The following is a 26,706-nucleotide window of genomic DNA, read 5'->3' on the forward strand; positions in this document are numbered from 1 at the left end:
TCTAATCTTACACATCACAAAGGGCAAGAAGAACTGACTCAAGAAAGTTCGTTTCTGTAAGGCCATTGAGATTGACAGCAAGTAAGAAAAATGCAGGAAGAGAGACAAACCACCTCATTCTCGGGGCCAGTCAGTGTAGGAACAAGCAATGCAGTACAAGTTGTGATAGTAACTGTCAAGTTATAAAGAAAAAAAGTTGTGATAATAACTATTGAGTTATAAAGAAATGGTTATGTTCTATACACTGTTTAAAATGTAACACATTTTGGAAATATTTTTAAAAATTTTGTGGCTCAAAAGGATGAGTCCCTAATGATTTGGAAAACACAGCTATTCAGAAAAATAAATTTCCTGAAGGTTCCAAACAATTAAAGCTTAATAGGTACTTCAAGCAGATATTAACTAAAAGAAATAATTTTACTACTGTCACTCACATTAAAATAAATCATTTTACTACTGTCACTCAGGTTAAACAATAAATGTTCTCAATTCATTGGGTTAATTCCTCTTTATTTTTTTAAACCAATGGACCTTGTTTTTGAGATCGCTCAAGGTAGATTCCTCCCCAGCTCCACCCCACCACCCACATATTCTGTTGGCATGAAATAAATGAAAGTTAATATCCTTGGTAAGAAACTTCAAATTTTACAGAAAGATTAAAAAGTCAAAGTACAAGCCTCCCTCCTAGCTTCTGCCCATCTCCTGCACCCCCGACAGACGTTCAGACACTGGGACAGGTGCAGAGACATCTGGTTCCTCAGTTCCTGTCCTCAGCAGTAACCACTTAACAATTCTGCATGCATTCTTCAAAAACAAATATCAATACCTATAAACGCCGGTCATTTAGGAAACACAGACACCGTGGAATATGTCCTTTCCTTAGGCATCAGTTTACACTTTAATGTGTAGGAGTTTTTTGTTTTCCTTTCCTTTCAAGTCGGAAAATTAAGCTAAAAAAAACCTTCCCCAAATTTTGCTGCCTAGGTATTCTTTTCCTTTGTATTAAAAACAAAAAAGCCACAAAGAGTATCCCAATTTCTGATATCAATGAATGTCCTAACTGAAGAGAGCAAGAACAGTCATTTCTTTTTCTCCTACAAAATTCTGGTTTTTAACTGTAACTTAGCCTATGAAAGGGTACATTTTCCACATAACTTAATTTGATTCAAAATGGAGCTGAATATCTACCGCGTAAGGCATAGCCCTGGACTCAGGGAGAGCTTGGTGCTCGTGTGGCAGAGGGAGGGAAGGCAGGTGGGAGAGACACAGAGAGAAGCAAAGCCTACAGTAACTCCCCTAGGGCTGAGGAGGAGGCAAGGCCATGCGCATTAAATGAAAAGGACAGCAAATGGCTCGGCACTGACTGGTGAACACACTCGTACTCACTCTTGGGTGCTTCCCAGCTTCCTCCTGGCTGTCTTATCACCACCTTCTTCCATCTATTCTACACTGTCTGAGCTTGACCACTTCCAATTCATTTTGATCATGACAACGGGACAGTGGACATGGATTAGAATAATATTGCCAAAGACCTCAAACAACAAAGGAAGATCAAGCAAACAGCAATTTTCATTGCTGTGCAGATACTTTACATGTAATTTTGCCTCTGTAATTCTTTAAAATGTTCTCCTCTTAACTAAGGTAGTATATAAAATGATAGGGGTCTCACCCAGATCATGGTGGTGAGAAAGAAATAAGATTATAATTCTGATGGTTAAAAAAAAAAAAAGGTGAGGAAGGATTCAGTAAAGGTAAACACTCTTCCAAAGTACAAAACTACTTAAGAGCTCTAGAGAGGTTCATAATTCTCTGTTCCTCTTCAAAGAGGAACATGGCAAGGAAGACAGTATCACAAATAATTCTGGCTTAAGTATCTTAGAATAGTTGTTATAAAAGACTACATTTTTATTCTAAATGAGCCAGAACACGAAAGAATCTACCAACTTGTCACTCTCCTCATCTCCACAGCTAACATCCTCTCACAGAAATAACACAAGATCAGTAGGAGAAAAAGGTACAAAATGTCAGCATGGGTAATGTTTTTCCAACAAGTCAGGAATTTATGTATGTTAATATATTTGTGGATTTTTCATAGAAATATCTTCTTGCTTTTGGGCTGACTTTGTAAATAAGGCACTCAAATTACTAGATAACAGTATCCATACGAAAACAGAAAACATGTGAAACTGAAATTGTTCCTAAATATAGATGAGTATTAGGCTATTCTGATTATTAGAAAACTCTGACAGTAAATAGCTTATATATTGCTTCTTGTTTCAAAATGCAATAATTTTAGATGTGAAAGTTACCCATCACTGATGAAAAGTCTGGACTATGTTAACACTGAATAAAATATTTATTGTGATTTTTTCCCCTGGGACATAAGATCATTTATTTTTCCTAGCTCTCCAAATGACACAGTTGCCGAACCTCTTTTAGCTGGTCTCGCCTGAAAATAATGATAAAGATTAAAGATATTAGAAACTGATAAATATCATAGCCCTAATTAACCGTTTTAATGCTGTCTTATATTTAAAAAACAACAACAAACCACCCTAAGTAAATAAACAATAATAAGTAAATGGAAACATGAACCCACTAAGAAAAAAATTGATCTGTCTTAGTAATATTACCTGTGAATCATGATATTTCCATCCTATCATGTAATAGATCTGATAGGTGGCAGGTACAGAACCATCCTCATTTCCGTACATTTCTATAAAGACAAATCATGGTTAGAGTCTGAAAAAAATGCAAGTAGGAAAAATAAATCTGCTCAATGAAAGTCATGTCTTCCAAAGAGAAATGAATATTAGAATACTCATGGGATTCTGAGAATGCCTCTTGTGAAAAATCCTCCACACCAAGAAGCTGACAGTAAGGAAATAGTAAGGGCTGCTGGGAAAAAGGATATGTAGCCACAGGATCTGCACTTTGAAAGGAAGGACAAGAAATCTGATGGTGCCCTAACAGGAAAGGAAAACGTAATTTTAGGGGATAAAGATGACAGGGCACAAGTTGGTCAGTGGGGCCTGGCTGGGAAGAAGGGTCAGCTCCCTTACCTCTGTACACTGCTGCAGCCGCCAGCATTGTGTCTCGGTGCAGGAGGGCTTTTCTATTCCAAGCACAGTTACTCTCACCCATCCCTAAAATACAGGCGGTTTGAGATAATACAGCAAATACCCTGAGCAGCTCAACATCACAGATTTTATCTTATCTCACCCAATGGTGTACCCATTGTCCCCCTTCTCTAATAGTCACATAAGATAACCTAAATAATCTCATTTTGCTCTCAGATCATAGCTAGTTACTCTAAAGCAAAACTACTTGAAGCTTCTGGGTATTAAGTCAAATTTCAGGAGGCAAACCCCATAAGTAGGCTTTCCTTGGCAGCAATGGGCTGTGGTAGGCCAGTTGGGCAAAAGCAAGGCGACTGGCCCTCCAGGTGAGTCATCAGGCGTTGGCAAGGGCCTTTCTAATGATGCCACATTTTTATGCCCCTTTTAGCTGCTTTTTGAGGAGGACAGGACATTGGTACAACACCTCACTCCTTCTAAGTAAGCCACAAATGTAAGTATGAATGTGAAGCTTGGAAGAGGGCTTGAAGACTCATTAGGTAGTACCAAAACTACAATGTGTTTTCAGATTTTACAACATTTTACTGATTCCAGATTAGGAAACAGTTTTGTACATTCTCTTCAGGGGCACGTTTCTTAATGTTTTAACATTTATTTTTAGATTTCTTTCCTTCAAATTGACAGCTAAAAGCTAGGATTATGTCAGTCTATTGTTCACTAAAAATTAATGTTATATATTTAATATTTTTTAATGTATAGAGTCAAACGAAATTACTTTGAAAGACCATATTTTAAACTAGTTTGCAAAATTAAAAGAATTTCAAAAGTAAAAATCCTTTACATTTATTCTCTATATGCTACACGATCAAAAATCGGTTTCTTAGTTTTGTTTTTCAATAAAGATACCAATAAACTTCCCAATGTTGGTATCCTTTAGTAGTTTAAAAATAATAACCTCCCAATTTTTCAATGGGCTTATTAAAAACAATCAACAAATTAGCTGGAGTAAGTTAATCTTCTCTCCAATCCCAAAAGGTTCCTACTATTCTCTAAAATAATGAAGCTCTGAAACTAAAAGCAATGTCCCATATCATGTGAGTATAAGAGCTCTAATTCATGAAGAACAAAAGACACACAAACGAGTAGATGAATCACCGTGAAGAGGGTGGATCTTATTCTTGTGGTCATGGAGTAGCTACATGACCTTAGTTCCATCTCTCTGGGTCCTCAAGTTGGCCAGGCTAGATGATCTCTACAGGCTTCCAGTGCTAACATTTTAGACCCATTACATAATCCAATTTAAAAACATTCTCCCACATCATGAGTATCAACTGAATCAAGAGACCGAAGATCAACTGGAACTTGTACTGGAAGGATTTATTGTTGATAATGGCTGGGGGGCTTTTATTCCTTCTAACTGAATCAAGAGACCGAAGATCAACTGGAACTTGTACTGGAAGGATTTATTGTTGATAATGGCTGTGGCGCTTTTATTCCTGCTTAACTCCCCATTGGCATGACTTACACATTAGACAGAGTCAACACCAGTGGAAAACAGGCCTAATTTTTTTAATGGAAATAGTTAATGCACTAGAAATTCTAAAATGCCTTCTAAATAACTGGTATTAGGATATACTAATTAAGATTATTAGGCACAATGCTTTTTCTGATACAGAAATTCCAGAGCACTACTGTATAGCATAGTAACTCTGCTGCTAGGGAAGCCCACCCTTCCCTCACATGAGAACCTCCCTTCTTCTTGGGGAAGCAGTGTGATGTAGCACACAGAGTCTAGACTTTGGGATCATAATCCAAGTTCTGGCCCTTACATAACCTGGGGCAAAGTCACTTAACCTCTATTAAACTCAGTTTTATCATCTTCAAAATGGAATGATAAAAATTCATAATGCATCATGGAGGACCTTTACTGGAGCTCACCTGGGAAACACATCTGGGACTTTGGACCAGCTCTGGGCTTTGGGATAGACAGAAAAATCTGGGAAGCAGGTAGCTGTTAAAGACTCTCACAGTGTTTTTAAGGTTAAGTTCAACTGCTTATTAAAAAAAAGTCTAATTTATTATGGTTTACTAGGAACAATACTGAGTACTGTCTAAAAAAATAACAACTGAACTTACCTTAAAACTACTGTGAAAGCCTCCAAAACTTTTCATGCATTCATCGGCTGATACACAACTTGTTCTGTAAAATTAGGTCAATATTCTGGACTTTCTTCTGTGAATTAATAATAATAGCAGCTTAAATGAGAAACACCACAACCATCAAGAAAAAAGTGTAACACAATGTAAAATGCCAAAAACCAACTGGAAGGTAACACCAACTTCCGGTCTGCAGAGAAGAACCCCTGGAAGTCTGCCAAGCTCCTCCCCTCCTGCATTCACCCCTCGACCACTCTTCTTCCTGCTTCAGCTGCCTCACACCTTTTCAATGGAGACTGGCTAACATTTCAGGATCCGAGTCAGGCTGCTACACTGGGCTTAAATCCTGGCTCTACCACTTACTAAACACATCGCCTTGGGCAAGTTACTTCGGTCTGTGCCCAGTCTCCTCATGCAAAACAAGAGAGGTTAACCATGCTAGCTAGTCTTACCTTCCTCATGAACATGCCTCATAAACGATGCTGGAGGGTGAGCTGGCTCACACATCAATCTGATTGTCCCTCCTCTGCACAATATTCTCCCAACAGACTGCAAGGCTGACCTGATAAAGTCTAGATAAGCCTCTAATGGACTATCCTGCATCATTTCCTGTCATTTTCCCATTCTACATATTGAAGCAATACTGAATTACTGTACAGTTTCTCAATTAGGAAAGTGAAGGCTGAGCGTAACCTCTTGAGTCTCCATGATTCTATATAGGCCCTCTCCTTGGCCTGGAATGCAAGGCCCCACCCCCCAAAAGGTGCACCCAGCCCTTCATTCTTCTAGCAAACTCATTTTAGCTTAGGTGCTGCTTCTTCTGCAAAAGCATCCTTGATTCCCTAAGCAGATTTAGGGATTTTTCTCTGTGTTTCTCCCTGCACGTTTAAAAAGAATTATCTCATTTTACAGTTAAAAGCATATGTCTGCCTATCTCTGTGTGTCTCTTTCTCTACTGGAGCATAAGTTCCCTAAGATCAGGAACTGTTATTTTCAACACTGGCTCGGTGGTTGGCACACGGTACATGCTCAATAAATGGTAAGTGGATGAATATAAAATCAACCAGTTAACATTTATATCAACTTTGTTAAATATCACTTTTACAAGTTATCTTTAATAAATTCATCCTAATCCTCTTCAGAGTAAGAGACATTGAGACTCTGGGAGGCCTCATGCCAAGGAGTACTCTCCAGAACTTCTGCTGTCAGTGTCCTTATCCCCGCGGTGAGCCACAGCCACCCCCCACCTCTGCAGGAGACCCTCCAGTACTAACAGCCATGTGGCTGACAGGGTCTTGGTGCTACGGCCGGGTGTCAGGCCTGTGCCTCTGATGGGGGAGAGCCGAGTTCAGGACATTGGTCCACCAGAGACCTCCTGGCTCCACGTAATATCAAATGGCAAAAGCTCTCCCAGAGATCTCCATCTCAATGCTAAGACCCAACTCCACTCAATGACCAGCAAGCTACAGGGTGGACACCCTATACCAAACAACTAGCGAGACAGGAACACAACCTCACCCATCAGCAGAGAGGCTGCCTAGAATCATAGAAAGGTCACAGGCACCCCAAAACACACCACTGGACACAGTCCTGTCCACCAGAAAGACAAGATCCAGCCTCATCCACCAGAACACAGGCACCAGTCCCCTCCACCAGGAAGCCTACAGAACGTACTGAACCAACCTCAGACACTTGGGGCAGACACAAAAACAATGGGAACTACGAACCTGCAGCCTGTGAAAAGTAGGCCCCAAACACAGTAAGTTAAGCAAAATGAGAAGACAGAGAAATACACAGCAGATGAAAGAGGAAGGTAAAAACCCATCAGACCAAACAAATGAAGAGGAAATAGGCAGTCTACCTGAAAAAGAATTCAAAGCAATGATAGTAAAGATGATTCAAAATCTTGGAAACAGAATGGAAAAAATACAAGAAACGTTTAACAAGGAACTAGAACTAAAGAGCAAGCAAACAATGATGAACAACACAATAAATGAAATTAAAAATTCTCTAGAAGGAATCAATAGCAGAATAACTGAGACACAAGAACAGAGAAGTGACCTGGAAGATAAAAAAATGGAAATAACTACTGCAGAGTAGAATAAAGCAAAAAGAATGAAAAGAATTGAGGACAGTCTTAGAGACCTCTGGGAAAACATTAAACACACCAACATTTGAATTTAGGGGTCCCAGAAGAAAAAGAGGAAAAGAAAGGGACTGAGAAAATATTTGAAGAGATTATAGTTGAAAACTTCCCTAATATGGGAAAGGAAATAGTCAATCAAGTCCAGGAAGCACAGAGAGTCCCATACAGGATAAATCCAAGGAGAAACATGCCAAGACACATAAGAATCAAACTATCAAAAATTAAATACAAAGCAAAAATATTAAAAGCAGCAAGGGAAAATGAACAAGTAACATACAAGGGAATCCCCATAAGGTTAACAGCTAATCTTTCAGCAGAAACTCTGCAAGCCAGAAGGGAGTGGCAGGACATATTTAAAGTGATGAAAGGGAAAAACCTACAACCAAGATTACTCTACCCAGCAAGGATCTCATTCAGATTCAACAGAGAAATTAAAACCTTTACAGACAAGCAAAAGCTAAGAGAATTCAGCACCACCAAACCAGCTTTACAACAAATGCTAAAGGAACTCCTCTAGGCAGGAAACACAAGAGAAGGAAGAGACCTACAATAACAAACCCAAAACAATTAAGAAAATGGTAATAGGAACATACATATCGATAATTACCTTAAGTGTAAATGGATTAAATGCTCCAACCAAAAGACATAGACTGGCTGAATGGATACAAAAACAAGATCCGTATATATGCTGTCTACAAGAGACCCACCTCAGAGCTAGGGAAACATACAGATTGAAAGTGAGGGGATGGAAAAAGATATTCCATACAAATGGAAATCAAAAGAAAGCTGGAGTAGCAATTCTCATATCAGAGAGAATAGATTTAAAATAAAGACTACTACAACAGACAAAGAAGGACACTACATAATGATCAAGGGATCAATCCAAGAAGAAAATATAACAATTGTAAGTATTTATGCACCCAACACAGGAGCAGCTCAATAATTAAGGCCAATGCGAACAGCAATAAAAGGGGAAACAGACAGTAACACAATCATAGTAGGGGACTTTAACACCCCACTTTCACCAATGGACAGATCATCCAAAATGAAAATAAATAAGGAAACACAAGCTCTAAATGATACATTAAACAAGATGGACTTAATTGATATTTTTAGGACATTCCATCCAAAAACAACAGAATACACTTTCTTCTCAAGTGCTCATGGAACATTCTCCAGGATAGATCATATCTTGGGTCACAAATCAAGCCTTGGTAAATTTAAGAAAACTGAAATCGTATCAAGTAACTTTTCCAACCACAACGCTATGAGACTAGATATCAATTACAGGAAAAAATATGTTAAAAATACAGACACATGGAGGCTAAACAACACACAACTAAATAACCAAGATATCACTGAAGAAATCAGAGGAAGTAAAAAAATAGCTAGAAATAAATGACAATGAAAACACGATGACCCAAAACCTACTGGATGCAGCAAAAGCAGTTCTAAGCGGTAAGTTTATAGCTATACACGCCTATCTTAAGAAATATCTCAAATAAACAACCTAACCTTACACCTAAAGCAATTAGAGAAAGAAGAATAAAAAAACCCCAAAGTTAGCAGAAGGAAAGAAATCATAAAGATCAGATCAGAAATAAATGAAAAAGAAATGAAGGAAACGATAGCAAAGATCAATAAAACTAAAAGCTGGTTCTTTGAGAAGATAAACAAAATTGATAAACCATTAGCCAGACTCAGCAAGAAAAACAGGGAGAGGACTCAAATCAATAGAATTAGAAATGAAAAAGAAGTAACAACTAACTGCAGAAATACAAAGGATCATGAGAGATTACTACAAGCAACTATATGCCAATAACATGGACAACCTGGAAGAAATAGACAAATTCTTAGAAATGCACAACCTTCCCAGACTGAAACAGGAAGAAATAAAAAATATGAACAGACCGCTCACAAGCACTGAAATTGAAACTGTGTTTAAAAATCTTCCAACAAACAAAAGCCCAGGACATGATGGCTTCACAGGCAAATTCTATCAAACATTTAGAGAAGAGCTAACACCTATCCTTCTCAAACTCTTCCAAAATATAGCAGAAGGAGGAACACTCCCAAACTCATTCGACGAGGCCACCATCACCCTGATACCAAAACCAGACACAGATGTCACAAAGAAAGAAAACTACAGGCTAATATCACTGATGAACACAGATGCAAAAATCCTCAACAAAATACTAGCAAACAGAATCCAACAGCACATTAAAAGGATCATACACTATGATCAAGTGGGTTTATCCCAGAAATGCAAGGATTCTTCAATATATGCAAATCAATCAACATGATACACCATATTAACAAATTGAAGAATAAAAACCATATGATCATCTCAATAGATGCAGAGAAAGCTTTTGACAAAATTCAACACCTATTTATGATAAATCCCCTCCAGAAAGTAGGCATAGAGGGAACTTACCTCAACATAATAAAGGCCATAGATGACAAACCCACAGCCAACATCATCCTCAATGGTGAAAAACTGAAAGCATTTCCACTAAGATCAGGAACAAGACAAGGTTGCCCTCTCTCACCATTATTATTCAACATAGTTTTGGAAGTTTTAGCCACAGCAATCAGAGAAGAAAAAGAAATAAAAGGAACCCAAATTGGAAAAGAAGAAGTAAAGCTGTTACTCTCTGCAGATGACATGATACTCTACAAAGAGAATTCCAAAGATGCTACCAGAAAACTACTAGAGCTGATCAATGAATTTGGTAAAGTAGCAGGATACAAAATTAATGCACAGAAATCTCTTGCATTCCTATACATTGATGATGAAAAATCTTAAAGTGTAATTAAGAAAACACTCCCATTTACCATTTCAACAAAAAGAATGAAATATATAAGAATAAACCTACCTAAGGAGACAAAAGACCTGTATGCAGAAAATTATAAGACAATGATGAAAGAAATTAAAGATGATACTAACAGATGTAGAGATATACCCTGTTCCTGGATTGGAAGAATCAACATTGTGAAAATGACTCTACTACCCAAAGCAATCTACAGAGGCAATGTGATCCCTATCAAAATACCAATGGCATTTTTCACAGAACGAAAACAAAAAAATTCACAATTTGTAAGGAAACACAAAAGACTGCAAAGAGCCAAAGCAATCTTGAGAAAGAAAAATGGAGCTGCAGGAATCAGGCTCCTGGATTTCAGACTATACTACAAAGCTACAGTAATTAAGACAGTATGGTATTGGCACAAAAACAGAAATATAGATCAATGGTACAGGATAGAAAGCCCAGAGATAAACCCATGCACGTATGGTCACCTTATTTTTGATAAAGGAGGCAAGAATATACAATGGAGAAAAGACAGCCTGTTCAATAAGTGGTGCTGGGAAAACTGGACAGCTACATGTAAAAGTATGAAATTCGAACACTCCCTAACACCATACACAAAAATTAACTCAAAATGGATTAAGGACCTAAATGTAAGGCCAGACACTATCAGACTCTTAGAGGAAAACATAGGCAGAACACTCTATGACATAAATCACAGCAAGATCATTTTTGACCCACCTCCTAGAGAAATGGAAATCAAAACAAAAAGAAACAAATGGGACCTAATTAAACTTCAAAGCTTTTGCACAGCAAAGGAAACCATAAACAAGATGAAAAGACAGCCCTCAGAATGGGAGAAAATATTTCCAAATGAAGCAACTGACAAAGGATTAATCTCCAAATCATACAAGCAACTCATGCAGCTCAATATCAAAAAAACAAACAACCCAATCCAAAAATGGGCAGAAGACCTAAATAGACATTTCTCCAAAGAAGATATACAGATTGCCAAAAACATATGAAAGAATGCTCAACATCACTAATCATTAGAGAAATGCAAATCAAAACTACAATGAGATATCATCTCACACCGGTCAGAATGGCCATCATCAAAAAATCTACAAACAATAAATGCTGGAGAGGGTGTGGAGAAAAGGGAAACCTCTTGCACTGTTGGTGGGAATGTAAATTGATACAGCTACTAAGGAGAACAGTATGGAGGTTCCTTAAAAAACTAAAAATAGAACTACCATACGACCCAGCAATCCCATTACTGGGCATATACCCTGAGAAAACCATAATTCAAAAAGAGTCATGTACCAAAATGTTCATTGCAGCTCTATTTACAATAGCCAGGACATGGAAGCAACCAAAGTGTCCATCAACAGATGAATGGAGAAAGAAGATGTGGCACATATATACAATGGAATATTACTCAGCCAAAAAAGGGAACAAAACTGAGTTATTTGTAGTGAGGTGGATGGACCTAGAGACTGTCATACAGAGTGAAGTAATTCAGAAAGAGAAAAACAAATACCGTATGCTAACACATATATATGGAATCTAAAAAAAAAAAAAAAGAAAAAAAGAAAATCGTCAGAAGAACCTAGGGGCCAGATGGGAATAAAGATGCAGACCTACTAGAGAATGGACTTGAGGATATGGGGAGGGGGAAGGGCAATCTGGGACAAAGTGAGAGAGTGGCATGGACATACATACCCTCCCAAATGTAAAATAGATAGCTAGTGGGAAGCAGCCGCATAGCACAGGGAGATCAGCTCGGTGCTTTGTGAACACCTAGAGGGGTGGGATAGGGAGGGTGGGAGGGAGGAGATATGGGGATATACGTATATGTACAGCTGATTCACTATGTTATAAAGCAGAAACTAACACACCAGTGTAAAGCAACTATACTCCAATAAAGATGTTAAAAAAGAAAAAAGAATAAGAGACATTAAAGACTAAAGCACATGATTTGTGTAAAAGGCTTTACAGTAAAAATAAGAGAAGCACTGGCAAAGCCTCTTAAAGGTAAATATTAGACAACAGTTTCTTAAAATACATGAACAATTAAAACCTTTAAGGGAAGGGGAGTTATCAATTGGAAAGGGGCATGAAGCAACCTTCTAAGGGCTGGAAATGTTCTAATCTGTGGTTTATATAGTACTTAAAAATACGAGCAGCTGTACAGTTAAGATTAGTGCATTTTACTCAACATCTATGTTAATTTCAGTGGAAAAAAAAATGCACAGAGATCAAGTATGCAGTATAGGATTTAATCACTTAATTCCAGATTAAGTGTGACCATGGACAAGACACTCAACTTCTCTATGCTTCAATTTGCTCATCTGTAAAATTAGGATATTAGAAAACCTCACAGAATTGCACCTAGAACAGAATAAGTTCTGTATTTTTAACTCAGTGGGTGGTAACTTTTTCCAGCTGATAGGTCTAATTTCTAGTCTCTTTCTCTTTTCCTTCTTGAAATGAATCATGAACACAGCATTTATTACATAGCAGAACAAAACTAAATGCTGTATTTGGAAAATATTTTTGTCAGTAGAGTCTGAATGATAAATCATCAGCCTATCACCACCTCTCAAGCCTTCGGATGAAGGGTCTCTGTGATTACAGTAGGAGGAGCCAAGTGCACCTCAGGAGGGGCTGTGTGATTATTGGTCCCCCATCACCTTGGGCATGCATGTTAAGGCTGCCAATCCCTGATTAAACTAGAATGAGTGAAGAGTGACTTAAAATCTTTTGCACAGTGAAGGAAACCATAAACAAAATGAAAAGACAGCCCTCAGAATGGGAGAAAATATTTGGAAACGAAGCAGCTGACAAGGGATTAATCTAAAAAATAAATAAACAGCTCATGCAACTCAATATCAGAAAAAACAAACGACACAATCAAAAAATGGGCAGAAGGGCTTCCCTTCTGGCGCAGTGGTTGAGAATCTGCCCACCAGTGCAGGGGACACGTGTTCGAGCCCTCGTCCAGGAAGATCCCACATGCCACGGAGCAACTAAGCCTGGGCGCCACAACTACTGAGCCTGTATGCCACAACTACTGAAGCCCATGCGCCTAAAGCCCGTGCTCCACAACAAGAGAAGCCACTGCAATGAGAAGCCCGTGCAATGCAACGAAGAGTAGCCCCCGCTCGCCACAACTAGAGAAAGCCCACACACAGCAACAAAGACCCAATGCAACCAAAAATAAATTAATTAATTAATTTTAAAATAAATGGGCAGAAGATCTAAATAGATATTTCCCCAAAGAAGACATACAGATGGTTAAATACCGTATGCTAACACATATATATGGAATCTAAAAAAAAAAAAAGGTCATGAAGAACCTAGGGGCAAGACAGGAATAAAGACGCAGACCTACTAGAGAATGGACTTGAGGACACGGGGAGGGGGAAGGGTAAGCTGGGACAAAGTGAGAGAGTGGTAGTGTATATATGGACATATATACACTACCAAATGTAAAATAGATAGCTAGTGGAAAGCAGTCACATAGCACAGGGAGATCAGCTCAGTGCTTTGTGACCAGCTAGAAGGGTGGGATAGGGAGGATGGGAGGGAGGAAGACGCAAGAGGGAAGAGATATGGGGATATATGTATACGTATAACTGATTCACTTTGTTATAAATCAGAAACTAACACAACATTGTAAAGCAATTATACTCCAATAAAAATGTTAAAAAAAAAACACCCAATGCAGCCAAAATCAATAAATATATTTATTTTTTAAAAAGGCAAATGAAAATATGTTTAACATCACTAATTATTAGAGAAATGCAAACAAAACCTACAATGAGGTATCACCTCACACCGGTCAGAATGGCCATCATCAAAAAATCTACAAACAATAAATGCTGGAGAGGGTGTGGAGAAAAGGGAACACTCCTACATTGTTGGTGGGAAATGTAAGTTGGTACAACCATTATGGAGAGCAGTATGGAGGTTCCTTAGAAAACTAAAAATAGAGCTACCATATGATCCAGCAATCCCACTCCTGGGCATATATCTGGAGAAAATCATAATTCGAAAAGAAACATGCACCCCAGTGTTCACTGCTGCACTATTTCCAATAGTCAGGACATGGAAGCAACCTAAATGTGCATCAACAGAGGAATGGATAAAGATGATGTGATATATACATACAATGGAATACTACTCAGTCATAAAAAAGAATGAAATAATGCCATTTGCAGCAACATGGATGGCCCTAGAGATTGTCATACTGAGTGAAGTAAGACAGAGAAAGACAAATATAATATAATATTGCTTATATGTGGTATCTAAAAAAAGGGTACAAATGAACTTATCTACAAAACAGAAATAGAGTTACAGTTGTAGAAAACAAACTTATGGTTACCACGGGGTAAGGGTGGGGGAAGGATAAATTGGGAGATTGTGGTTGACATATACACACTACAATATATAAAATAATAAGGACCTACTGTATACCACAGGGAACTCTACTCAATACTCTGTAATGGACTATTTGTGAAAAGAATCTAAAAAAAGAGTGGATATATGTATATGTATAACCGATTCATTTTGCTGTATACCTGAAACTAACACAACATTGTAAACCAACTATACTCCAATTAAAAAAAAAAGTGTGACTACAAGAGTAAGTTTTTGACTACATATCTTTCCCCTTATAAAGTTGACAGAAGCACCGTACTCAGAGGAGGCTGAATGATAGGTAAAATGGACTTTGTTACAAATGGGCAGCTACAAGAAGCAGGAGAGTCAGTCAAGAGAGTGCCAGAACAGGGGTCAAGAAGGCAAGAGTTTAGCACCCAGTTCTACCATGAACAGGCAAGTGTTCTCTTTGGGCCTAATATTTCTGACTTGTAGGACAGGGGTAAAATAGTTACCAGAGGGTTATTACAGAAGCAAGTGCAACAGTGCTTATGAAAAACTATTAAATCTGTAAACAAACATGAGGTATGTATTTTTATAATTCACTTGCTTTAAATCATCTTACGATTTTTCAGGATCCAGATTAAGGCTCCCCCAGGTAAGCAGAGTTTGGGTTTCAGAGAACACACTTCTGATGCCTTCAGCTTCCCCCATTCATCAAAACTGTCTATGCCATTTGCGTGATAAAAAAATCAGACCTCATAAATTCTCACTGCCGTAAGTTGAGGCTCTCCTTTGAGCAAACCAATTCTCCAGCCTCCCCCTCAGTCGGCAGCCTTGCCTCTTTCGGGGTTGGGAGGTTGGGTTTGTGTCCTTGCTGCTCCTCAAAGCTTCTCCCAGGCCGTGACCTCTCTACTGCTTCCAACACCACCTATTCACAAATGACTCACAATGTCTACCTGGGCCAGTTGCCTCCTCTGAGCTACACAGCCACACACTCAACTGCTTACCTGACATCTTGTTTCAGCTATTTCAAAAGCGTTTCCAACCCAACATGCCCAAGCGTGAACTTAAGAGCTGTCTCTGCCCATTCTTGGTCATCTTCTACCATCTATTTGGCTAGGAGAGCCAGAAACTCAGTGCTATGTTTGAAATGTCTCTCTCCTTCATCGGCCCATGTGTAATCCATCAGCAAGAACTGTCATAATTATCTCGTAAACATCTCCAGAATCCATTCACTTCTCTCCATCTCCACTGCCACCACCTTAGTCCAAACCACCATCATTTCTCAGTAAGCTTTCCAGCTATTAAGTCTCCTACTAGTTTATCTGCCAATCCATTTAAAAAAAAATACAAATCTGACATCATGACCCCTCCCCCCATTAAAATACTTCAAGGGGCCTTTTAAGATAAAGACAAACAATCTTAACAAAGGTTACAAGGCCCCCATTTACCTACCAATTTAATCAGTCAGCTTTTCTTTTTACTCCCTGTATTCGAGCCAAAATGCCCTTCTTTCAGTTCTTGCCATGTTCTTTCTTGCAACAGGGCCTTTTGCACATGCTGTTCTCCATGCCTGGGACTCACTTCCTCCCTGCTTTGCCTAGTGACCCCGCTTCATTTTTTAGGGCACAACCATCACTTCCTCAGACAAGACTTTGTTGACTCTCCCACATCAGGACCTATCCCACCTAACCCCCTGGCAACCCCCAATCCTACACTAACCCAACTACCTGCTTTCTTTCTACCTGTGCCTGGATCTGAGCTGCCAAGTGTTGCTGGAGAAAGTCACTGAGGTGTTCTACCACCCTCACATGCTCCTTCAAGAAAGTCCTGCCAGGACAGGAATAAAGACGCAGACGTACAGAGTGGACTTGAGGACACAGGAAGGGGGAGGGGTGGGCTGGGACGAGATGAGAGAGTGTCATGGACATATATACACTACCAAATGTAGAATGGATGGCTGGTGGGAAGCAGCTGCATAGCACAGGGAGATGAGCTCGGTGCTTTGTGACCACCTAGAGGGATGGGAAAGGGAGGGTGGGAGGGAGACACAAGAGGGAGGAGATATGGGGATATATGTATAGCTGATTCACTTTGTTATACAGCAGAAACTAACACAACACTGTAAAGCAATTATACTCCAATAAAGATGTTAAAAAAAAAAAGTCCTGCCAGCCTTTCACAGGCAGTCACAGCTCTAAGTTCCTCTACTTCACAGCACTTACCACAATTCTAGTTTAACGTTTATCTTTGTGGCAGCTGCCTCATGTCAGCCTCACCCATTTTACAGTATAAACTCCATGAAGACAGTCCGCCTTCTCCTCACCCAGTGTATCTCTAGTGCTTGGCCCCAGTGCTTGCCATAGCCAGCCCTCAAAATACGACTCTCATATGGAGTCTAAAAATTCTTTAAAGTGTCTTACCTTGTAAATCTTCCATCAATTCAAACATTCCAGGATAGTTAACTTGAATTTCATCAGTGTCCTATTCAAAAAGAAAGACAAATCCTTTGGCATTCATTACCAAAAATCCAGATTAGAAAAGAGGTTGTAGAGATTGCCCAGACCAATCTCTCATGGTAAGCAGGAATCTTTACAGTATTCTTCACAGATGTCATCTGGCTTACACTTGATTTACAAAGATTTCAAATTGCAGAATAAATGCTTGCCATACTAACAGTAATCTTTCTATAACTCCATCAACTGGTTCTAATTCTCTCCTTGGGATTAACACAGAATAAAGTCTATTCTGTACTCTGCAAACAATTACCCTTTTCTTCAAGTCTGAAAACTCTTCCAGGACACTATAATTTTTTTAGGGGGAAGGGTTAGGCTTCTAGACAAAATTTATAGATCCTTACATGTGCTGACTTCATTTTTCTCTACATAGTCAATATCAATCTCACTCTCTCTCAAAATGTGACACCCAGAACCAAGCCAAAAAGGGTCATCTCCCAAGATGCTTTCATTCTACTCCCAGTGATGCAGCAATACTACACGGACTAGTTTAGGAAAGGGCACATGGCTGGCACATACAGTTTATTTCTCAAGTGAACTGCTGAGCAATGATACCCCACTCTTTCTGAAGTTTGATACAGGAGTTCACTGTTGGTACAGTGGCAGAGACCACTGATGCCTCCCAAACATCCAGGTACTCCTTGACACTTCACAACCCCAGACATTTCTCCTGGCAAAAGAAAAGTGAGGTGGAGGCAAGGTAATAAAGAGCTAGTGAGCCTTTTCCAGGCCATCTCTGCTGCAGTGACCTTGAAGGATACAAGGCTAAGATGGCACAACTACAGGATGGAGAGGAGCTGCCCAACCAGCATGGCTGTGATGTGAAAAACTCCTGTGTTAACCACTCAGATGTAGGAGTTTGCCTACATTGGAAACTAGCCCTGAATATAGGACACTGTTTTTTCAAGTTTGCTATCAAAATGCTGCACGTATCTCAAACTTCATCCTATTGGCACTAACCACTTTTGAAGTATCTAGATCTTTTTGTATTCTGTAGCTTTATCTAATATGTTAACTACACCTCCCAATTTTGGACTTTAATGTTGCACAGAATCAAATACAAAACCCTAAGGAAGACTTATCAAAAACATCCATTCTAATTCCTAAAGAAATGCAAAACAAAATGACCAATTACTATTTTTTTTAACATTAGAGATACAAAAGTATAAGTGGCAGATTAACATGTCAACATGTCATTAATTAATGTCAATTAATGCTACCTTATGGAGAGTAATTTTACTCTGTTAAAATTTGAAATGCATAGATTCTTTGACTAGGCAATACCATTGCTAGAAATTGATCTGACCGATTATGTAAAAGAAAATTCACTGCAGCATTTTTTGAAAGAGTATAAAAAAAAAAAACTGGAAGCAATTTAAATGTCCATTTACAGACAGCAGGTTAAATAAAGTATATCTATTCAATGAAATACTATACAGCTGTCAAAAAAGAATGTGGTAGATGTATGTTTGCAGGGGAGGATCTCCAAGATATGTTATTTGTCTGGGGGAAAAAAAGAGTGCATATAGAAAAAAGCAAAAGAGTATATATTGTTGCATATGTACATTTAAGTGATATAACTGTACTCTAGTCTGTGACGAAAAAGTGTTCTGAAAGGATATATAAGACAGTTAACCAAAGTCATCCTTGTGGAAAGGAATGGGGTCTCAGAAGGCAGGAGGAGACTTCTGTTCATTTTGGACCCACTCTCTTACTCTCTCTGTACATGGTTTGTTTGTGTTTTTTTTCCATTTTTTAAAAAAACATATGCATGGATCAGGTTGTATGTGCACTTTTTAATAAGATCATCTCTGGATAGTCCCTTCTCTATATTTTTCTACATGGGGAAATTATTTTTAAAAAGAGATTCTAATATTAAAAATAAAATTCCTCCCAGCTAATGCCTAACCATTAAACAATATCCTTAGAAAACAATTCAACGAAAGCAACTAAAAGCACCATCTCCTTCTCAATCAAAAGAGTACCACAATAACCTTGTCAAAGGTCTTATTCAAATTAAGATGGGGGACCATACTTGCAGTTTTCTTCTAATATACTAGCCTGGAAACTATTCTAAAAGGAAATGAGCTTCATTTAGAATGCCAACTAACTCTAAAAATAATTCACTAAGAGGGTCATATAAATGTAAATATAATTACATATTAATTTAACTTGATTTCACTTTAAAAATAAAAATCCATTGCAGTATAAAAGTAACACATCTAGGGCCTCCCTGGTGGCGCAGTGGTTGGGAGTCCGCCTGCCGATGCAGGGGATACGGGTTCGTGCCCCGGTCTGGGAGGATCCCACGTGCCGCGGAGCGGCTGGGCCCGTGGGCCATGGCCGCTGAGCTTGCGCGTCCGGCAACGGGAGAGGCCACGACAGTGAGAGGCCAAAAAAAAGTAACACATCTAATGTTGTATGAAACATAAACCTGTATAATTGATTATATAAAAGCTTTCTTGCATGGGAGTTTTAGAAAATGAATTAGGATGCAATGTTAATACAGCACTTTAGAGACAATGTATATGTCTCAAGGAACAAATTTCTATAGATTTTATATATTAAATTAGCAACTAATTTTATAAACTATAGAGAAGATTATACAGCAATATTTTTGCATTATATTAATGTTTGAGTCATTCTGCTCAATTTTGGAGAAGTATATGGAAGGTATTCTGAATTATTTGAATTCCCAATTAACAGAAATGTAGCCTTTGAAATGTTATAATTGTAAGGTTAAACATTTTTAGTAGAAATCTTTCTAGAACACACAACTCACTTTACAACCACAGAAAACTGCAAGTGGTTAACATAATTTAACTTTCTTTCGATATCTCAGTAGAAGTCTCATCTTTTTCCTAATGGGCAATGACTTTTGAGTCCCTTAATACTGCTGACTAACCTGTTTGACTGGGCACGAGTTCTTCAACATCACTCCGTGAGAGTTGTGGTCAGTTCCCAGTCTCTGTCTCTTCCCTTCCCTGGAAGGGAAACCCCTTCCCAACAGAGGCCCTGCTGGTCCACGCCCCTTGCTTTCTATCAAAGAACGGAAGGATATGACAAGCCATTTTCGGTAGGTTGATTTTATGAAATACACTCACACTACATCTCCTTAAAAAGTTACTTTAAGTTTATAGTCTCTAATTATGCAATAAGAAGCTTTCTTCATTAAAAAAATTCCTATTTCTTCTAATCAGGTTTAGAGATGTTTTTAGGCCTGAGGGGTTTGGAAAATCATGGCAAGTCCATTCTCTGGAAGGCAGTAATGACATCTTTTAGAATGACTTTGTTGCTGAAGGAGGTTTGAAGGGGGAATCCCTGTCCGGATGCGTCCCTGCGGGAAGCCTTGGCCTGGAAAGTGTTAGGAGTAGAGGGAGGAGGAGAGAGGAGGGCAGGAACTAGGACTTATTGAGCATTTATTGTGAAGGTCCAGGTACTTTACACCCTTTAAATTATTTAATCCTAACAGCCACCTGTGGTAACATTTGCATTTTTTTTAAAAAAATGAATGCTCAGAGGGGTGAAGTAAACCCCCCAAATTCCCCTAGCTAGTAAAGGGGCAAGGTAAGGATCCAAATTATACTGTCAGACACCAGCACCCTGCACCATCACTGCACCATGGTGACTCCTTGTTTCTTCATCGCTGATGGTCTCGGGTCCTCTTCCCAGATCTCTCCAGCCCTGATGGTGTGTAGCCCCCTGTCCTCCCTTCTCTACCTGGATCTAACCCAGGGCCTCGTGAATGCACGCTCTCTCATTTCTGCCTCACACGGCACCACTTCACTTGAGGGCTGGTGGTAGAGGCAATGCTGTGAATGCTCCCGTACACCCCCTTCCCTCCTCCTCTGGGATGCTCTAACTCTCATGTTACACCTAACTCTGGATTTGAAGATTGTGATGGAGTAGCATGTCTTAGAAAATAGCCTCCTTGTTAACTGAGGTACATTCTTTGTTTGAGTTACTTATTCAGGTAATGGATAATAAAAATTTTACATTCCTACCTTGCGTCAATCAAGATAAAAAGAGAGTGATTATTTCTGAACTGTGTAATTAATGGGTTACTCAATTCTCTTGATAGTTACCACAGTCAGCGTATTAAAGCCGGCTCTCCCGAGCAGATGTCCTAGGTCATTGACAGCAGTGAAAGGAGAGACATGTGGAGAAAATCCTCCTTCCCTTTCTGTTTCCGCTAACTGTAATGAACACCGGAGTTCATAGAGAGTGTCACCTCCAAACAATGCACCAATAAACACTCCATCTGGTTTTAAAACACAATGAATCTGAAATAAACAACAAAACTATTCAAAATTTTACATATAAAAATGTTAAAAGGATATACGTATCTAGATCAATATTTTAAGATTACCATTCTTATTCTGTCAAATTAATAACCAGATAATTTAATAAATAACACTTAGACAACCAACTATCAGAAAGGCATTGCAGTATAATATTGTTGTGAAGATAGACATTTACTGATAGTGTTAATATCTATAAAATATTTTATATGTTTTCAATTTTTTATAATAGACAAAACTGACTCTTATAATCAGTAAAATATTGAAAGAAAAAAATTTTAAAGTGTGGTAGAGTACAAAAATCACCATCCTCCCTGTATCTGTGCCCTCTGAAATGCTGCTCAACAACAACCCCCATTAAGGGATGGAGCCTACTTCCCCCTCCTGGAATCTGGGCTAGCCTTGTGACTTGCACTGACCAAAAGAATGCAGAGCAAGTTGACAGTGTGTCAGTGTCAAGCCGAGGTCTCAATGGCCTTGCTGCTTCCACCTGCTCTCTAGGAGCCCCGTCTGGCCACCACGTTGTGAACAAGCCTGAGCTGGCCTGGTGAAGGATGAGAGGAAGAGGAGCAGAGAATCAGCCAGGCGTCCCAGCTGAAGCCATCCGGACAGCTCCAAGACAATCCATTGGCAGATCAGACACACGGGTGAGCCAAGCCAGACCCAGAAGAATTTCCTAAGTCCAGCTCAAATCCCTAATTCACAAAATTGTGAGCTAATTATTTTTAAAACAAAAAGCAGAGGTGGCTTATTATGCAGAAAAAACTGATTTACAGAGAAACCACTCTGATTCACAATATTAATCTAGTAACATTTTAGTTAAAATATTAACATATGAATCCAGTAACATACAGAATTAAGAAGTAACCAACTGATTTTTCAGCTTTAAAACAAAAACCAGGGCTTCCCTGGTGGCGCAGTGATTGAGAGTCCACCTGCCGATGCAGGGGACACGGGTTCGTGCCCCGGTCCAGGAAGATCCCACATGCTGCGGAGCGGCTGGGCCCGTGAGCCATGGCCACTGAGCCTGCGCGTCCAGAGCCTGTGCTCCGCAATGGGAGAGGCCACAACAGTGAGAGGCCCGCGTACCGCAAAAAAACAAAAAAAACAAAAAAAAAAAACCAGTTTTAATTGATAACTTGAGCAAAATAGCAGCCAGAATGAATTCCAGAATCATAAATGTTTACTCAATGACTCTTAGAACTACAATCTTTGTGCTCCGCATGGGAGAGGCCACAACAGTGAGAGGCCCGCGTACCGCAAAAAAACAAAAAAAACAAAAAAAAAAAACCAGTTTTAATTGATAACTTGAGCAAAATAGCAGCCAGAATGAATTCCAGAATCATAAATGTTTACTCAATGACTCTTAGAACTACAATCTTTAACTAGTTTTGACTCTGACAATTCTCAACAACGAGGAACATTACAGGACAGGGTGGATTCTGAAGTACATCAGAACCCAAATCACAGTAGGCTCTTCTAATTCAAGTATGCATCTTAGATTTATATTTAATACATTATGAAGCAATTACAAAACAGTATATAAGCAAACCGACTGTAAAATCTTTTGGTTTTTTTCTTCTGCCCCTTTAGTGTTCTTTCTCTTGCCACCAAACTCTAATATAACGTACCTAGAATTTAGTCCTCAGCTCTCTTCAGCTTCTCTCTACCAGAGGGCTTATCAGTTCCCATGGATTTCACAAGGATCACTTTCCAATCTCCACCTTGAGCTTCCCAGAACTCTAAATTTGTCTTTAGCTGCCTGTGCACCATGAATATCTGTCCCTTGATAAACTTACTCCCTCCCCTTCCCCAGTACATCCAACACACACACTTTTTCTCAAACCAACTCCCTTTTCCAAATGCCATATTTCTGTTAATTACCATTTTCTATTCCCTTTATCTGATCACTACCATTCTTTCCCCTACTTTTACTAATTATTCTCCAGGCATCCAGACTCAAAACTTTAAGGCAAGCTTTGACTCCTGACTCTTTTTGATCTTCAGCTCTAACCAGCCACCAAACTGTTGATTCTTACTTTGCAGAGTCCTAAATACCTTTCTCTTCTTTTTAACTCCTACCATTGCCACATAGGTTTAGTGTATCTCATGCCTGGGCCACTGAAACAGTCTCTTTTCCATGTAACCAACTTCCAGCATCAGTTTTCTAATCAGCAAAATGAAGCTATCCTGCAGAGTTATTTAACACATATATAAAACAGAGCACAGTGATTGGCAAACAGTATATGCTTAAGATATGGTAGTTATTATCCTGCCTACCAGCTTTTTAATCATGTTACTTTCCTCTTCAAAATTCTCCAGTGGCTCTGAATTGCCTTAAGAAAAAACTCCTAATTCCTTAATCTGTCACCTGAGTCTGCCTAAATCTGGCCCCAAAATTCCTCATCTACACCTGGCACTATACTAATTCTCCAACAGGCTTCCTCTTTGTCCTTTCAGGCTCCTGAGTCTCTTACACCTCCCATCTACCCTGGGATTCTGCCTTCCTGGAGTGTATTCCCACTCCAAATCTGACCTACCCTTTGAGGCCCTGTTCAAGAAATTCCTTCCTCTTAAAGCTTTCCTAGGCCACTCCATGCCACAGTGATCTCCTTCCCTCCTCTGAACACAATGCTTTTTACCCACCCTTCACCTGTTTGTTGATCAATATCAACCGAGAAGCATTTACTAGCATTGCCTAAGTATAAGGCATGGGGGAGATACAAACACTGTAGGAACAAATAGGTTCTCACCCACGAAAAATTTATAGGCAGTGCAGGAAGAAAAGAAAGCCACACAGAAAATGTCTTATGATATCAGTACTATTTTGTACAAGTCTTAAATATTTATGAAAACTTTAGTAACATCTCCGTAATTAGATTTCTTAATTCTCAGGGAACAGGGAGTCACTAATGTACTTCTTAATATGCCAAAGGGCACCAAGTGTATCTGGCCGACGGAAGATAATCAATTTTTTATTTGCTTCCATTTCCAATTGTCAAAAATATAAAATGGAAAACATCTATAAGTTTCTGTGTAAAAACAGAAACATCTATAAGTTGCTAATAATAAACAAAATAACACAGGCTATTAGAATCAACACTAAGATTTTTACCTGTTCAAGTGCTCTAGGAAGGTCATTCACCCAGTGCAAACTAAAATATAAAACACATTTGTTTTAGCTTAATGTGTATAATTAATTAGTACAAGCAGCACTAGTATAATGATAAGCCACAAAAAAGGTGTAAATTTTGATGTTTGAAATTGCATATCAAAATTCATTGATTGTTTTCATACAAGTTTTAAAATAAAAAATATTCCTAGGGAATTACCTTCCTTTTGTTGCAGGAGAAAATGTGACAGTATATCACTTTCCTGATATGATTATCTCTCCAAATGAATAAAGTAAAAGTCAACTTTTCTAAAGCATACATACAAATGGCCAACAGGTATATGAAAAGATGCTCAATAACACTAATAATTAGGGAAATGCAAATCAAAACCACAATGAGATGTTACCTTATACCTATCAGGATGTCCATTAACAAAAAGAGATGACAAAGGCTGGTGAGGATGTGGAGAAAAGAGAGCCTTTGTGCATTGTTGGTGGGAACGTAAACTGGAACAGCTGCTGTGGAAAACAGTATGAAGGTTCCTCAAAAAATTAAAAATTGAACTACCATATGATCCAGCAATCCCACATCTAGATATTTATCTGAAGGAAATAAAGTCATTATCTTGAGGAGATATCTGTATTCCCATGTTCATAGCAGTATTATTCACAGTAGCCAAGGTATGGAAACAATCCAAGTGTCCATTAAGAGATGAATGGATAAAAAAGATGTGGTGTATACACAGACACACACAGACACACAGACACACAGACACACACACAGAGGAATATTATTCACCCATAAAAAAGAAGGAAATCCTGCCTTTTGGGTCAACATGGATGGACCTTGAGGGCATTATGCTAAGTGAAATAAGCAAGACAAAGGAAGAAAAATACTGTATGTTCTCACTTATATGCAGAATCTTAAAAAGCCAAACACATAGAAACAGAGTAGAATGGTGGCTGCCAGGGGCAGAGGGAAACAGGGAGATGTTCATCAAAGGATACAAACTCCCAGCTTTAAGATAAACAAGATTTGGGGATCTAATACACAGCATGGTGACTATAATTAACAACACGGTATTATATAATTGAAGGTTTTTAAGAGAGTAGATCTTAAATGTTATCGCCACATACATACACAAAAAATTGCAATTATGTGAAGGGATGAAAATTGTTAACTAACTTTATTGCGGTAATCATTTTGCAATATATACATGTATTTGATCATCATATGGTACACCTTAAACTTATGTACGTTATATATAAATAATATCTCAATAAAGCTGGGGAAAAAAATAAAGTAAAAATCATCCCTATCTGGCATCTCATTTAAACAGTGCTATTCTGAGAAATTATTTGAAATAGTAAAAATAAGGACCTGATAACATATTCAAGGAAGTTCACCAATTAAATCAAACAATTAAGCTAGATATATATAGAATTCTAAGTCCTACTTTCACGGGGTGAGGGGGGGAAGCCACTTCATCAGACCTATAATTTTCCCAAGGCAAACAGTATTACTCATCAAAAATAACTCAATGAGTTTTCTGATAAATAATATCCCATATTTTTAAGACTATAAAAAAGAATAGGGCTTCCCTGGTGGTGCAGTGGTTGAGAGTCCGCCTGCCAATGCAGGGGACACGGGTTTGTGCCCTGGTCTGGGAAGATCCCACATGCCGTGGAGCGGCTGGGCCTGTGAGCTACGGCCACTGAGCCTGCGCGTCCGGAGCCTGTGCTCCGCAACGGGAGAGGCCACAACAGTGAGAGGCCCCCGTACCGCTAAAAAAAAAAGAATAAATAAACTCAAAGTTCTATATACTTAAAACTTAATTTTAGAAATGTCTTGCATCGTCTTTGGACTCTATTTGACCCTCTCACAGAGTGTGGTGTTGTATAACCACAAGACAGTCTCTGTAGAGTATGGTCACACTTTCCTGGTAGAGCTGGCATCCTCTTAGCTGAATTCCAGGACAGCACCAAAGACCCATTTCAAACCATACTATGTTAAGTTCACATTTATCTTTCATAATGCTTTCTAACAATTATTTGATACTTTAAAAATTGAGGTCATATTATAAACTCTATCATACTTATGGGGAAACTGAAAGTGGCAGAATTACAGTAGTTACCTGCAAATAGCAAGCACACGAGCTAAAGTTAAAACTCAGGTTCTGACTCTCTGCCCAGGGCTCTTTCCC

At 38.8% G+C, this 26,706-nt stretch overlaps 1 protein-coding gene across 2 annotated transcripts in view; it reads right to left on the reverse strand.

Moving 5' to 3' along the window:
• Positions 1–2,341: 2,341 nt before the first annotated feature.
• The window catches only part of NDUFAF5 (NADH:ubiquinone oxidoreductase complex assembly factor 5), a 33,555-nt gene continuing 9,190 nt past the window's right edge, over positions 2,342–26,706 (reverse strand). For both annotated transcript variants that reach the window (XM_007450194.1, XM_007450195.1), the window contains 6 exons: positions 24,506–24,545; positions 21,175–21,372; positions 16,997–17,057; positions 3,063–3,146; positions 2,634–2,716; positions 2,342–2,449 (listed from right to left, as the gene is read on the reverse strand). In XM_007450194.1, coding sequence (XP_007450256.1) covers positions 2,357–2,449; positions 2,634–2,716; positions 3,063–3,146; positions 16,997–17,057; positions 21,175–21,372; positions 24,506–24,545 — 559 coding nt within the window. In that variant the 3' untranslated portion in view covers positions 2,342–2,356. The remainder of the gene's footprint in view (positions 2,450–2,633; positions 2,717–3,062; positions 3,147–16,996; positions 17,058–21,174; positions 21,373–24,505; positions 24,546–26,706) is intronic.

Source organism: Lipotes vexillifer, unplaced genomic scaffold (genome assembly GCF_000442215.2).
Source record: "Lipotes vexillifer unplaced genomic scaffold, Lipotes_vexillifer_v1.1 scaffold137, whole genome shotgun sequence".
Lineage (NCBI taxonomy): Eukaryota > Metazoa > Chordata > Mammalia > Artiodactyla > Lipotidae > Lipotes > Lipotes vexillifer.